General features: G+C 34.2%; 1 protein-coding gene across 1 annotated transcript in view; it reads left to right on the top strand.

Annotated features, from left to right (window-relative positions):
* The window catches only part of NEK10 (NIMA related kinase 10), a gene marked incomplete at both ends in the record, with an annotated part of 78,365 nt that overhangs the window by 3,791 nt on the left and 58,117 nt on the right, over positions 1–16,457 (top strand). Inside the window, 9 exon segments of the mRNA XM_083879037.1 lie at positions 752–835; positions 1,335–1,376; positions 1,945–2,023; positions 2,374–2,441; positions 3,534–3,595; positions 3,597–3,608; positions 4,578–4,629; positions 6,537–6,614; positions 8,725–8,789. Coding sequence (XP_083735163.1) covers positions 752–835; positions 1,335–1,376; positions 1,945–2,023; positions 2,374–2,441; positions 3,534–3,595; positions 3,597–3,608; positions 4,578–4,629; positions 6,537–6,614; positions 8,725–8,789 — 542 coding nt within the window.

The following is a 16,457-nucleotide window of genomic DNA, read 5'->3' as shown; positions in this document are numbered from 1 at the left end:
TTCTCTCAGTTAAAGCAACAACAAAAAACACATGGCAAAAATGTCTAATTTTAGGTTTATTTAAAATAGGGAAATGGGGATGTGTACTTTCAACAGGCAGTGGAAATAGTGATTCCATTACTGGATATTTACTGCCCCTGGACACTTTCTGCAAATCTGATTTGTGTTTTCTGCCATATCTTATACTGGAGAATCATAGGGATAAATATAAAGGAGGAAGTTCTATATGGAAATACAATCCTATTTCAAGCACATTTGAACTAAATAATAATTTATTCCCAGCATAATAGAGTTTTTAAAAGCCAGGATAGATTATGATAATTCAAAAGAATATTTTAAATATAGCTATTTTTACTTCCGTAGCACCCATATTTCTGCATAAGTGTATTTTGTGCACTGAAGTTTGCTGTGTGATTTCTCATTTACTTTGCTCTTTTGAGCCTCAATTCAACCACTAAAAGTTTATATCAAAGCACAGTTAGTTTGTTCTTAAAGATAGGCATATGTTTTCCCTCATCAATCCAGTGATAATAAGTGATGGCTGGTAATGCTCATATAATTAAATAAATTTATTTATAGCTGCTGCTGTGTTTGTATATAAATGGTATTAAAAGTTCTATGGTACGGTATGTTGAACAGTTGCAGCTCACTAATTGTGTAGTCAATTGATTATGAATCAAGCTGTTTTATTTAAGTGTTCAAACTTAATTTTAATTTCATTTGGTTTATGTTTTGAATATTACATTTACAGGCAGTGGTTATTCAAGCTCTGCCCGTCCATTTTTTTAGACTATTAATCTGCCTGAGATTATTAATAAGGGATTCATGCTACCAGGTCAGTATGTCCCAATATTGTTTCTTGCTTGGATAAGGGGATGCATGTAAATGTCACAGGCACGAGTTGTCTTGGTGCCTGTGTGTAGAAACGTTTGTTTTGTTTAAAAATTTTATGAACACACACATAAATGTATGTATCTATATTTCTATATGTGAGGATGGGAATTGCAAATAAATAGATTTCAAGAGTGATTTTACACCATTACTGCATAACTTGCTCAATTTCTCGTATTTCTTATGTGATATATGTTGTTGCTGACCCTAACAAAGAAACTGTAAATCTCCATAACAGATGGCTTGGTCATTGCTCTGAGCCCTATTCTTAATATTTGACTTTAGAATCCTATAGATATGTAAAATTCCCATAATGTAGTTGGTGAAGGAAACGGAAGGCTCCAGTTTAAGAATTTTTAAAATTTTATCTCTTGTGTTTTTCTTTATCTACTTATTTTAAGTAATTCTTAACTACTTCTTTTGCTTTTTAAATTTTCCTGTAGGAAATGCTCCACAGCCTGGGTGGAATTGCAAATCTGTCTCAGGTAGAATTCCTCACAGTACCTTTATCCTTTATGTTGCATGTCAGTTTATTATGATTAGAATGATATATACTGAAAAAGCAATATACAGATATTCTTGCCTTATGGAACAAAGTGAGTCTGTTCCTCTCTCTTCACATGAGCAGTTGGTGTGGGTTTTTTCACTAGTTTTCAAAACAACTGTCCTATAAGCCAGCTGCATTCATCTAGGACTTCTAGTTATGAGACTTAAGAAATGCTTCCTGAAGTGAGAGAAGAATTAGAAAAATCAGCACAATTGGTTCAGTTAAAAGAAACTGTAGACTTTTGAAAGGAGATGAGCAAAGTCACCCTGCACTGTAGCAAATGACTTTGCAAAGGGAAAAGCATACTGGTAAAATAAATGTTTTTTTAAAAATGTTGAAACAGATTTAAACCTTGGGGCTACACTACTATTGCATTACAGAATATTTTTTCATGAGGCAGATGCACCACCTACAGGCTCTACCTGTGCAGAACAGTCTAAGTTTATGAAGTCTTCAAATATTTTTTTTGCTGATGGTATCCTTTATTTTTCCTCCCTTACTTGTAGTATATGGAAACAGTAGCAAATCATTATCTTAATTATGGAGAGGAGCAGCATAATGTAGATAATTCAGTCAATATGACCTGTAAGTGCAGTAGCTGATAACAGAAATGATAAGGCTACACACAACTTTTTGTGTGGGGCTTAAAATACTTGAGGTGGTCATTAAGTAAGTTACTACTATATTCACTTTAGGCATCATCATACAAGTAAAAGCCAGAATTCTCATAGAAAAGAACAGCTTGTTTTTCTGTGTGAGTAATATTTCTTTAAGAAATTAATATCTTTTTATGCATTGAAATAAAAGAGTAAAATGAGCTAGTTATGGTTCAAAGAAATTAGACAGTGTTTTGCTCTGTTATGTGACAACATATGGTAAAATGAAAATATTAGAGAGAGAGAGAGTCCATTTATGTGTCTTCCTTTGTTCCATAGACATTTTCCAAAACCTTGCTGCTGTTAAAAATCAAAGAGAATGGGTTATAGCAAGTGGAGCACATAAAGTAAATGCTTTATAAAATTGCTAATTTTGTTTAATTAGCTACTTAATGGAATAACACATGCTTTTCAGATTTGACCTAGGTGGGACTAAATTCCTTACCTTGTCAGGCTTGTAAGGTAAGATAATCTCTGTGATTTGGAGATGTATTAGTAGTATCATAAAAATAATTTCTTCTCTGTAAGTTAATTGGTCTGATGTAGGATTATTGGCTGTTTGAGACAAATAGATTGTAAACATTTGGACTAATCTAAACATTTATTCATATAAAAAGTAATGCTTGTGTATACACTGTCCTGAGCTACATGTTACTATGATTCAAATAGTTTTATATACTTTTAAAATGGAAATATATTTTACACTAATTTCTGCTGTGGTTTTTCACTTCTAAAGTATTCTGTGTCTAGATATTCTGTGTCAACCCAGACATCCCTTGCTATACATTACCATCAGTCTAAGAATCTGTACTTAACTATTGCTGCTTTGTGGCTAAACTGAGATACAGTTGAGATCAAAATCAGTATAACTAGGGTTTTGTGATTCTAACATGCTGCAGAAAAACAATGGCAATTATTATCATATAGTATCAGAAAACCTATTTTTAGAGAATCTAGACAAATAGGGAGTTTACTTAGATATAAATCATGAACAGGAATACAGGCAGGGCCTGAAATTACTGTGCTGTTTAAATATAAGCTTATTAAATATTAACTCAAATTATTAAATATAAGTTAATAATATGGTTATTAGCTTTTGACTTCAGGAGGCCTGATTTAGAGTTCTGAAGAGTTACACAAACCCAAATTTTTACAATGGTGTAACAGAGATGCTTAAGCAGTCAAAGAGATACTGATTGTAGTTTGAGAAGAAGCATCCTTGCTTGTCCTACTGGGTGTATTCTAAGATTTTAAGTGTATATTTAAGTGTACTTTAAATGTACCTAAGGCTTTTAATATATTGTGTAAGGATTTTATATTTTAACTTTTACTTTTCAATAAATATTTCTGTATGGGTTTGAGTCATAAAAGAAACTAATATACTTTATATTTTCACAGAATTACATATTTACTTACCTTGTTTCATATTGTTTTTCCAGACCTTAGTAGATTTCTTATCTGCCAGAGACAGCCATGTGTTTTTTGGTGCCCTCTTTGCTCTGCTTAGCAGAAAGGTAGGTTCAACTTAATGTGCTATAATTAAGAAAAGCTTTTTAATGTTTTCTCTTGACACAATATTAAAACTGTTCTTTATGAAGAAAACTTAAATGTTCTTAATTTTATGTTGAAGCAATAGAAACTAAGTAGAAACTTTGGTCCTTTCAGCAGACTTCTTGTTCATGTGGATAACTCTGCAAGACTGGACTCACAGAATCTGTCTTTGCAATCCTCATGAAGGATTCTGGAATTCCTACTGACTTCCTGAATATAAAAGTCTTTTGTCCTCAGCTTAATATAACAGTGCCACATAATAATCAGGTAGAATATTGTTCAGTGTAGTAAATAATAAAGTCATACAGCTAAATCCATGTATATGTTCCCTCTTCTAATTAATTAGTGGTTAGATAAAGATAAAAAGGGGAAAAAAGAGCAAAAAGGGACAAAGTAACTTCCATTCATAATGTTATTATAGAAGAAAAACTATGGTTATTGATCTGATGTCTCTCAGACTTCCTGAAGCTCTGATTGAGTTTAAATTTTTTTTAATGTCCATGTTAATTTAAATGATGTCATACATACATTTTCAACTTCCACTTAACTTTCTTCACTGAAGGATTTTGTGTTACATTTGGACTGGGCAAGAAAGAATTTGAAGTATATTACAAATGTTCATAGAATTGTGGTTGTTTTTAAAAATGTACTCCATTTGGTTAATTACCAGTAATTACAAAATATATTTGTGTCTATTTTTATGCATTCACATTTACTTTTTTTGTACTGGGAAAATTGGAAAATCGTTGCACTGTTGTTCTTGACCCAGCATATATTTGTGGCTTTAAGTGTTTGTGTGCATAATATGATATTATTACATAAGACTTGGGAAAAAATAATTCATCAAATGTACAAAGAAGGAAGCTAAAGAGCAATGTGTGTTTTTCATATAATTTCATCTGCTATAAGGGTCAGGAATAATGAATTTGTAGCCCAGAATGTAGGGAGAAGGTAAGTGAGCTCAACATTGTTGAGAATTTGCTGGTAATATTTTCTCTCTAAAAGGTGAGACTTCATTTATGGATTAATTGTGTTAATTTTTTTAATTTAGGGATGCATGTATTTAGAGGAATTAGAAAATGTGCCACTTTAGTACACCCAAGGTCAAATGCTGATACCTGTGTATTTTCAGCCACATACTGATATAGCAAAATCTGTTCCAGCAGTTTGGTTGCAATCCATCTCCTCTCTCTCCACTGATGGCCTCCAGTGCAGTGCAAATGAGTTGCAATGTTATCATAAAGTAATAGCAATCACTTTTCTTGGTGCTTCTCTTCCTTGCTCCTGGCAGACCTGAGTGGTTAGATGGAAAGCATGCTGAGCCCTGACAGTTCCTGGGATGCCCAATATAAACAGTAAAATTGCAAGACCTAGAGCTGCTGTAGTTTATGTCAGAAGCTGAGTCAAATCCCACATGCTCTTCACCAGAAAATCATCAAATTCCTTCAATTGTTTAATCATCTTGGCCAAGACTGCTAGCAAAGCATTACTGAATTTCAGTGAGAAACTGACAGACTTTCAAATTTGATAATACATCACTTATCACATTTAAAATTCTGAAGGGGGTCTTTAAAATTTCATGCTTAACTATATAACTATAACTATATAAATGACCTTATATGTGACTAAGAATAGAAAAAAATTAATATATGAAAAGGTTTTATTTAGTTTCTGGGTTTGAAAATTTTTTAGGTTATATGTATATCAAAAGTTATATGTAAGAGTTAAAATTTGAATGTAGACAGGAAGATTATGAAGTTCAGTGCCAGCTAAGGATACTTTTAGATTCAGATATGAATCTGAATTCACATGTTGCATTAAAAACACATGGAACTTTTTTGCTTCAAGTGGAAATGGATATCATTTGCCATATTTTCTATGGGAAGTCCACCTTCATTGCAGTTAATGAAAGTCTTATATAAACATTTTAAGGGATATATCCAATCACTTTCCAAGCATAATATTCAAACTATACTAGAGAAGAATTGTGCATTTTTGTGTTATCTGTGGGACTAGGCCCTTGGAGTTCCACAGATGGACTTTACAAGTTCATGCTGTCAGTGCTACTTGCAATACTAATGCCATTAATGAGAAGATGGTTCTGTGGATGACTGCTGCCCACCTGCCCACCTTCCATCCTGGCTGGGTGTGCCTGGTTGCCTCTGCTGACAGTTGAACTCTATGAATATAATTTCATCCTTTGTGGAAGTTTGGACCATGATCTTTTATTTTTTAAACAGTGACTTTAACCAGGTTGCAGTGACTTTATTGTTTTCTTTAACTTATTTTTTTTAATAGGAGATCTCTGTTCTTTTTTAAACTTCCTGCATTTTTTTCCCTTTGCTAACTGACAATACAAATAATGATGGAGTTATTGCTAAAATAGCTAATTCAACATACAAAAAACATACAAATGTATGTGGAAACATACAAATGTATGTGGAAACGTACACCTACAAAGTGGATAGAGCAGTGAAGGACACATGGTTGCATGAAGATGGAAGTGGAAATCAGTCTGGTTTTCACAAAATCCTACTGAAGGCATAGACAGACTTCTCAGGCTATCACTTCTGATGTTTCTCCAATTTATTTTTTATTGAGACTTGAATTTTGTTCCTGACAATTCAAAATATGGTATCACATGGTGACAGGAGATATATTGCTGCAATTTCCTTCACCTCCAGACATAGAAGCATTGCTTCTCTTTGTGGTATCAGTTTAAATGTAATGGATTTAATTCTTATACACATTTAAGCTTATATTTTAGGTGTACAATAGGATGTTGAGAACTTGTCCATCGGTATTAGCTTCTGATTTATCCAAACATTGATTTTTATTTGTGGTTTGCATGCAAAGGGGCACTATTAATGCTGACCTTTTTCTGTTTCCAGGCAAATGGAATATATACAATAGCAAAGCTGATTTTACCAAATACAGAAAGGAATGCTGAAAAAGCCAGTTTATTACAGGTAACTCTGTTTATTGTCATTGCACAGTGAAAGTCCCAATAGTCCCTGAGAATTTTTTATGTATTTAAGTTTATTTTAAAGTACAGTACAAAAAAATCATATTTAAAGGGGAAACCCCTACCCCAAACAACAAATAGCCCAGGAACTAAAAGTTAAATAGAGATTCAATTTCTGTTCTGATTTACTTTGTTTCTAGTACATCATATAATGTAAAGGAAAGTCAATATTTTTCTTGTGATAATATTTCCTCTAGCTTTTCAGGCTATCTGGCATCAGATCTTCTTTATAGAGCCTTGATCTTTCTTGAAACTCACTCTAGACTTGACACTCTACTAATATCTGGAGTTTATTTCTGGAGCACTTTACTGTAGATGTCAAATAAAATACATGAAGACAGCATATAAAATAGAGAACATTGAAGTTTAGAATAAATATAAGCCAAATAAGCATAGAATGGCTCTTGGTTTTGCATGTAATTTTACCGTAAATGTACTGGTTTGCATCATATTAGGCTAAAGGTTATCAGTAGTAATTACTTAGCTGGTAGCTTTTCTCAGGCTCTATGCAGTGGTGAGTGTCTCTCTAAGATATGGGAATGTAGTGCCTGGGAGTTCAGGGATGAGCACAGCTGCTGCTGCTCTAGTTGGCGAAGTCCTTAGCACAGCTGAATGCATTCATTGACCTGCCTCTCACATGGTCTTTGTTCTGACAGAGCCACTAAGGTATACAGCTACTCCACTATCTAATCAGGTAGGTGTGCTTGGACAATGAAGAAAGGCATCTCCACCAGAAAAAAAAAAGAAAAAAAAATAAAAAATCATTCTAGTGTCATCTTTTGCATCACAGTTCTTCTAGATTAGAATTGAAGGGCAGATTCAGGGTAGTAGATACCTTTCTACTGCCATGAGGTTTTATAATGCACTTCAATTAAATAATCTTAAGAATGAGATAAACACAAACCTTCCTGGAGGGTAGGTATATGAAACTAACATGCAGTCTAACAAACTGGAGCATATGCTCTGTACAGTTGCCTCACAAAACTGTAAGGGGTTTAATTTATACCCACTGAGATTTTTAGATTCCAGCAGAATGTGTTGGAAATAACTCACAAGAGCTACTAAGCAGCTGTACTTGTGTTAAACATGAAGCCATATGAATTAATAATGAACTTAATGATCATGTATGAAAACTAAGTCTATTTTGTGCAAGAAGTATATTTTTATGAAACCTCTCATACTGCTACCTGTATTGCCTTTAAAAATGTTACTGGTATGAAATACAGTTGCAGCTATTGGAATATCCTTTTTGATTTTCACAGATGTTTTTCTTAGAATTCTTGCAATGCTGGTCTGATTTCTTCACTGTCCCATTGTGTGTGTTTTCAATTATTAAAATTTCAGCTTCTTTCTGCCACACTACTATATTAAGTGAGCTTAATTCATAACTATCTTTGTTTGCTCAGCTATGAATGTGCCATATCATTGAGTCTTGACAAATAGAACTAAAGATGAATTGCATCAAAGCATACATGTTAACCACCTGCAAGTAGCTGTTTTAAAGAACTTTCTTTGTATTGCAGTGAAGGTATATATGAAGAAAGAAGCTCAGCTACATAAAGTTCTCTGTAAATATGACAAATATAGGGTCAAAATTTTGAATAATCTCTTATTTTCTGTCCCTGTTAGAACTTCCAGCATTCCACACTGCATTTTTTCAGTAAATTGCTTTTTTTATTGCAACAGTACAAACCCACTGATTACATTTACCTTTTTCAGTGTTGGAAAAGAAAGCAGGTCTCAAATGTTGAGCTTTCTGCAGTTGAAAAGAGATTATTAAGATTTAGATATGCCGCAGCATGTGCTGTAGCTATTGTCACCAACTTTTTTTCTTTTTTCACTTGTTTCCCCCCTAAATGTCCTTCCAAACTTTCAAAATACAGGAGGAACTTAATAAATTTTTATTCCCTTTTTTATCAGGTTAATAAGATAATCTCTCATTTAAATAAAAAGTTTGAAACTGTGTCAGGTGTCAAGGGGAATCCTTGTTGTTTATCAGTGGCTTTTCCACATATGTTATAAATCTCTCATTAATTGAAGTGCTTTTACTGTAGTCTTATGTTTTCAGAGCCTGGAGATTTCTCTTCAGTATGGAAAGAAGTCGACATATTTTTAAAAGGTATGTTAACCATATGTTTTGTGAAACTCTTGTAGGATAGCTTTCAAAAGTCCAATCAGAAAAAAATAATTAACTGTCATTTATTTTGTAATGGGCAGTTTCTGTCCTTTCCACAACAGATAGTCATCTCTGCATTGCATCAGTGCCAGTCTACAAGATTAGGTGTTCAGTGATGGGACTTCTGTCGTGTGCATGCCAGACCCATCTGTGTGGGCTCCTTCTCCCCCCATGAATCAACCTCTTATATATGTTGAGGACAGATGTAACACTGCTGGCAATAAAACACACTTGTACCCTGAAGATTAGCAGGTGCAATTTGCAGCCCTGGATTGTAGCAATTAACTGGAAGCAGTTAAATGTTTTCTCTGAGCCCTCCATTCCTTCACTATGGGTCTGACTCTCATCAGACTGTTGTATTTAGAAGTGTTACTGGAACATTTGGATCAATAAGGACAAAATATTTTCCATCAATTACGCATTTTTACTAGTAAGATGACCATTTCACCAGTTGGCTACAAAGGCCATGTGAAATCTTAGTATGATTTGTGTCATTAGAACAATAATCAGAGTGTCCAGGAGGTCTGCTTGTTAGTACTGTTTCTGTATATTTTTATTATGTATCATAAATTTCTAAAATTATATATATGACTTTTGTGTTATTTTTTAAAAGTGGATTTTGTACTGAAAGTGCCTCAGTTTATAATGAATTTTTATGGTTGGTGACAAATTTTTGAAAAATCTGGACTAATTTACTGTCTTTTGAATTTTCTAAATGCCTAATCTTCTGCATTTCTACTTATTCCAGAAGTACCTAACTAATCAATTGTTGCCTCTTATCTGTTAGCTTTTGCTTTTCTCTGTCCTTTTAATCTTTTAGACTATGATTCTTGGCAAAAAATTCTAAGATGGGTGTCATGATTCTTCAAATGCAGACAAATATTAATCCTATCCCTTAGTGCATTACAAGAATAAACTCAGATACAGTGATAACAATCATAAAAGAAAGTACCTTAAGAAAAAAAGTAAAATTATTGGAAATTCAGAAGGTGCATTGACTTTAAGTACTTCTACTTGTTTGGAGGATTGGCATTTGTATTAATACCCAACCACTGGGGGCTGAAGTCTGACTTTTTAAAGGGCCTTAAACTCCTATATCTTAGTGTTAGAGGCTTAATATCCTAAAACATTAGTGCAAAATAAGTGTACTATTTAGGAGGTTCTGAAGTAAGTTTCAATAATAAACTCTATATTTAATAATAAGTCTCTGCTGTAGATTAGTAGCTCCTGTGTACATTGTTTCACCTCCCTGTCCTACATGAGCCTTAGCATAGTTTCTAGGCGGATCCATTCCATGACCTCCCGAGGCACAGAAGTAAAATAATTGCTAATGCAATTTTTGTGTCATCAGTCATGACTATAGTTTTTACAGCTGTGGATGGCAAATGTGATGGAGGAGATGATGTAGCTTTAAAATATTTAAACTATAGTTATGTTTTTATTTAAAAGAATATTGAAATAACCAGATTATAGAACAAGTGCTAATGAACATACAAAGTATAACACCTGTTTATGCTATTGCAGTTCTGCCATGAAAATGTTCAGTATCTTTCAGTCATTCCCAGATCAGCAGCAGAGAGGTGCTTATACATCTGTAGTAGTGAATATTCTTGATATGTTCTTCTGTAACCACCACAGTGTGGAGGAAGGAACCTAGGCAGGTTCTGGGACAGACTTTGAAAGCAATATGTGTGTCAACAGTGCAGAGCTTGGCATAGTTTTAGTCTTTGAGCAAATTAATACAAGCTGGTACACACAGCAAGCCTTCCAGGCGATTCAGATCCTGTAGTTTTTGATGTTCGCAAAGAACTACTGCATGTTTTCTTACTGCTTGTGACACAGAAGAAAATAAACAATTTGAATGCTGAGAATTGTTGTGAGAAGTCTTTATGCAAAATTCCATCTCTCCTCTTTAAATATAATGGTAAACTGTGGACACATGTGCACACCCATCCACAAAACACTCAGTTATAAATATTTGGCAACTTTTGTTTCACAGTAAATATTTTTACCTCGTGGTGTACATATTTAAATTCACTCATTATTAAATTGTATGTTTTAAACCCCGTTGGATTCTTAGTAACGATGCAGTTTTGAAAGAATGTGATGTAATGGTGCATTTGTCCTTGAGAGATGAAAATAAATGTTCAAAATATGATTTTAAAGTATCATATAATTGTATTTTATATCAACATACTGCCACTGAGGGGCACTCTTGTCTCAACAACCTTTCCTTATCTTCAGTGCATTCTAAATATGGAGAAGTCTAAATGTAATTTCAAGTGTAAGCTCAAAATTGCCCTTGATTTATATTTCTGTCAAAGATTTACAGGAGTTCAGGAGAATTGGAAGAACAGAATCTTATTTGGATCATTTCTACAGCAATTAGTTCAAAACTATTGCAGTATTTAAACAAATACTTTATTTAGTCCTATAACTAGTACAAGTGTACTACCTATTGAATTTTTGGAGAGAGCTGAAGAACTTTTATCTATTATTTCTGAATTTGATTAAGCCTTGGGTTTTTTTTTTTACAACCTTGATGAAATTAAGACTAATTTCCTTTCTTTCTGATGGTAGTCAGTATGTAATATATAGATGCATGCTATGGTATATTTCCTAACTCATATAGTCCATGTACACCAAAGACTGGAGCATTTGGGATCTCAATGATTATATCACACAATACTTGAGGATAAATAAATATTTAGTACACTTGAAGTGTTCTTGGTGAAAGTTTGTCCTGGTTTTGGTTGGGATAGAGTTCAGTCATCAAACTGTTCTTAGGTTGACCCATGAGTTTTATTTTCTTTTTTTGCTATTCTCCTTCCCAGTGGGGAAGGTGAAAAATTGAGTGTGTGGTGCTCAGTTGCTGCCTGGGGTTAAATCATGACAAAGTTACTACAAAATGTCAAATGAACGTGAAGCATATGTTAAAATGCTGAGAAATCCCTGAATTGAATTCATCATGTAAGCTTTTATAAAAAGAGAAGGTCTACTCTAAGATCTACTAAAAACTGTACTTCTGTGTTTGCAAGCTGCACAGTCATCCTAAATAGAGAGAATTCAATTTTCTGGAGTCTTTCAAATCTGAAAACTGACCCAAACTTGCCTTCATCTAACTAGAGTAATGTTCCAGGGGACTACCTGTGAAGCAGTGTTGTGTGACTATGTAAGTGGGATATGGCTGAAATTACTTTGTTTTATAAAAGAATCTTATGATACTGCTCTATTTTCTTTTCCTTCTTTTTCCAGTCCTTCTGGAAATAGTAACTCTTGTTAATCTCTCACTATGAGGATCTGCAGGCTGACAGTATAACAAAGGCAGATCATTCATCCGTAACTAACATTCTTAAAAAATATTGCCTTTAGAGATGTGCCTTAGTTTCAGACTCTTATGGTACATTTTGATTAAAAAAACACATAGTGAAATGATCAATACACTGGAGGAAGGCCTAGAGATTCAGAGTTTAATTCTGCAACAGCACACCAATGAACTGCTTTAAGAAAATACTTGGACTCACAGATAGGCATTTCATACTATGGGACCACTCACATTCCAAATGCTTTGAAGATCTCTTATACAGTTTCTGCTTTTATGTTGGTTGAAAAGGATAGGAGTGCGTAGGGTGGGAGACACTCCCACCTTGCTGTCAGAGCAGAAAATTATAAACCTGCTGAAGAATTATGCTTGTTTGTCCTAATTTCATGGAGAAACGTTCTACAGGTGGCCCTTGTAAAACAATTCCAGCAGAACTTGGTAGGCAGGGACCTGTGATGAAAGAAAACAAGAATTCATACAAAGAACTCTGCAGCTGGCCTGGCACAATGCAAGATTAGGTTTGAGAGACCTCTTTTAGGGATAGTGTCTGAATATCATGTGTATAGGTCTTACTGAAAAAGAAATACCTGAGATAATACCACATGCTCTGTGAGACCTTACCTGAAGTACTGTGTCCAGCTCTTGGGTCCTCAGCACAAGAAGGATATGGACCTGTTGGAGTCAGTCCAGAAGAAGGTTGTATTAGAGGAGTGAAGCACCTCTCCTATGAGGAAAGGCTGAAAAAGTTGGGATTGTTCAGCCTGAAGAAGAAAAAGCCCTGGGGAGACCTTAGATCACCTTTCTGTATGTAAAGTGGACTATAAGGGAGCTGGAGAAGGTCTTTTTACAAGAGCCTGTAGTGGCAGGAAAAGGGAGTATGGCTTCAAACTGAAAAGAGTAGACTTAGATTAAATATGAGGAAGAAATTCTTTACTGGGCAGAGTCAGGTGATGAGGCTCTGGAACAGGTTGCCCAGAGAAGTTTTGGATCTCATTCCTAGAAGTATTTAAGGTCAACTTAGATGGGTCTCTGAGCAACCTGGTGTAGTGAAAAGTGTCTCTGCTCATGGAGAGAGTTTGGAACTTGATAATCTTAACGTCCCTTCCTATCCAAACCATTCTACTATAATAGTGTGAAGAATTTTTGAAAATTTATAGTCACACAGTATTTTCTTAAGTAATGTGTATGGTTAGATACTTTCTTTATTCAGATATTCTTTATTCTTTTGTTTTTAAACTTATGAAAGTCACAAATGAAAGTTCTAAGCCCAGGAGATGCTTCCTTCTAATGTGAAGATTGTATAATTTGTTTTGTATTTCTCAGGACATCTTTTACACATGTCAATTAAGTTTGAATTATCCTAATCTTTTTCAGGCTCTTTAAAGTTGTGCGTTTTTTCAAATATAAACAGACATTTACAATCTCATCTTAGCCAGGCTGTTTCTGACTGTAAAGAACTTTAGGCGTGGTGTTGTTTTGTAGTCTCTAGAACTGCCCACCCTACTCATTTTCTGTTTAATTTCTGACATAAATTCCATAGGAAAGGGTCCATAACTGCCATCTGTTATGTTGGTACAGCATTTAATCATAATTGATTCAGCTACCAATGCTATGAAAATATAAATATTAAGTCATGCCAACCTGCAATTTCATAAAACATCTCATTCTAAATTAATAGAGAAGTATTACCAGAACTGTGCATCTCTGGTGAGATTGAAAGTTTGATGTATTGTTTCAGACACACACAAAAAAAGGTGTAATTTTAGGTGCAGCCTGGATGAAAGTTGTTTTGTTATAGGGTTTTAGAGATTCATTGAACCAATATTATCTGTGGCTTTCCTTTTAATCTGCCCAGCCTTTTATATAAGACATTGAGAAGTTACAGTTCTAAATTGAAAATGTGTATCTACTTTTATTGCAGCTATATTTTACTGCAGCTGTATTTTGTTTCTAGCACAGTGTATTTCTGTCTCGAGTTCCATAGCTGCATCTGTTTGTAGGACAAAATAGAGGACTCTGTACATCATCACTTTTCCTCAGTGTCATTTAGTTGCAGCAAGGTTTAGACCTCGATGGTCAGAGGGCTGTGTGGAATCACTTGGACACCTTTCAGAGCTGATATCAAGGAGAATTGTGAAGGGTACCATACTCTCTTTTAGGAAGTGTGTTCTGTTTAATGTTTAATACACATGATAAAAGAGCAGCTGGAAGGATCTGTATGGGTCTGAACCTAGGATTATATAGCAGTAGAATGCTAGTTTTGAGACAACTCACCTGTTGGATAAACTTCTAATCATAGCAGGCAGTCATGGAGTGTCAGAATGGTTAATTGAATGTGACTTGGAAAGTTCGAAGAGTTGCTGGGTGCTGGAAGAAGGATACCTATTAGCTTTGTAATTCAGAATATTTGTTTATTGAGTGCATCGTATAAAACACCTACTGGCTCTGGATTCTGCTCCATGCCCAGAGAAGCAGTGGCCATGAGATAAAGTGGATATATGAAGTGTCTGTTGTGTGTCAGTCACAGCTCAGATTCACTTGAATCAGTGCTATTTTTTTAGCAGATTACATGGCTCAGTTAACTAATATTGATAATCAGAATTGCTACCCTTTGCACTGAGGTTCAAGGTAGTCCTTGTAACACTTTATCTTTAAAGCTATTTTCATAATAGGCTGAGTGGAATCTTCTACTTTTTTATATTCACTTTGTAAATCAAACATTCTGGAAATCGGTATGTGATCACATCTCTCCACAAATCTCAGTTCTAGATGTGGATCAATGCTTAGATTCCTAGTGCAGAAGTTACAAGCTTCACAAATTCAGCAGTAGATTGTTTACAAATCATTAATAAAAGCACACAGAAAGGAGAATGATAGAATAGCTAAAAGGTTTATTTGGGAATGAAGTTAATTCTGTTCACATTCTATTGATGGGGAAAAATAGAATAAGTATGTACTATTGTTGATTAAATTGCAAATTGTCTTGATCTTAGCATATGTTTTTATAGAAAATAAAATTTAAGTTCTAATTTTATACTCCAAATCACTGTAACTCAGTAAGTTGCTAACAACAAACTTGCTTGATTACAATTGCAAACTTCCTGAAGAGAAGCAAAGGGTTTTTATCTCACCCTGAACCTTTCAGGGTAGAAGAAGAAACTGTTCAGTGGGTATATATGGTGAAAATCTGATGTGAGGTCTGAAGTTCATATATGGGATGAATTTGACACTCTGTTAGTAATCTTTTTTGCTGTGCTTTTGGTCTTTGTGTGTATTTGATTTTAGGAGAAATTAATGGCAGTTCTGAATAGGGTTCAGATATAAAGTAAGGCAACAAACTTGCAAATATGAAGTCAGTGTTGTTAAGATGTATCTGGATAATTTTTGTCTTCTTTATACTGGAGAAGATAAATTTAGGTGAGAATTTTGGGCAATGAAACAGCAAATGAAAATCCAGATTCTCTTAATAAAAAGAGTAAAAAGCCATTGTATGTATCTAAATTGCTCATTTGAAGAGACTGCTAAGGTTTAGATAGTTTCTGTAATTTGGTATCATGAAAGCTGCAAGACCATTAAAGTAAGAGGTTAAGAAACTAGCCAAGTCAGCCTGCTCCTATTTTCATAGTTCTGTCTTTCCTTCATGTCCTCTTCCACAGATTGTTAATCTTTTTTGAAACCACCTTGCTTCATTATCCCTTATTCTGTAACTCTAAACAGTGTAAACAAGTGAAAAAAGTGAAGGAGGGTGATCAGAATCTAAAAGATTATGACAACATCATATTGTTTTAATTTTTTCTCCCTGTTTGAAGATTGTCTTGTATGGTTGCTTGACTATTTTTTAACAAATTTTAAAAAATTAAAACTAATTAATAAAGGTCACCCTATTTTCCTTCCTAAGATATGGTCATATCTTCATTTGATGATACATGAGACAGGCCTGTCACAATTCTCAGAAGTTATTTCATTTGTTTGTTATTGTAGCAACTTTACCAACATACCAAATAATCATGGAGTATTAAAAGTTGTAGCCCAATTTATATTTTAAGACAGATGCTTAAATAAATTAGAAGAATCAACTTCACTAGTTTGATGCAGTTCAACAGTTGGCAGTTCTTTTTCATTGGAATCTCCATTATAGGCTTGAAAAAGCTAAGAAAAAAAATTGTGCTTAATGGAAAGCTGATCGTCCTGGGCTTTACATTCCTTAGCTCTGGCAGCACCAGTTGTATGTAGGAGCTTCTTGCAGGTGCCAATAAAGATTAGCTGAATGTGGAAAAAGTAAATTCCAG

The sequence above is a fragment of the Zosterops lateralis genome, assembly GCF_965231275.1.
Source record: "Zosterops lateralis genome assembly, chromosome: 1".
In the NCBI taxonomy this organism is placed as follows: Eukaryota; Metazoa; Chordata; class Aves; order Passeriformes; family Zosteropidae; genus Zosterops; species Zosterops lateralis.
Note: the sequence above shows the minus strand (reverse complement) of the source record. Positions and strands in the feature narration are given on the sequence as shown.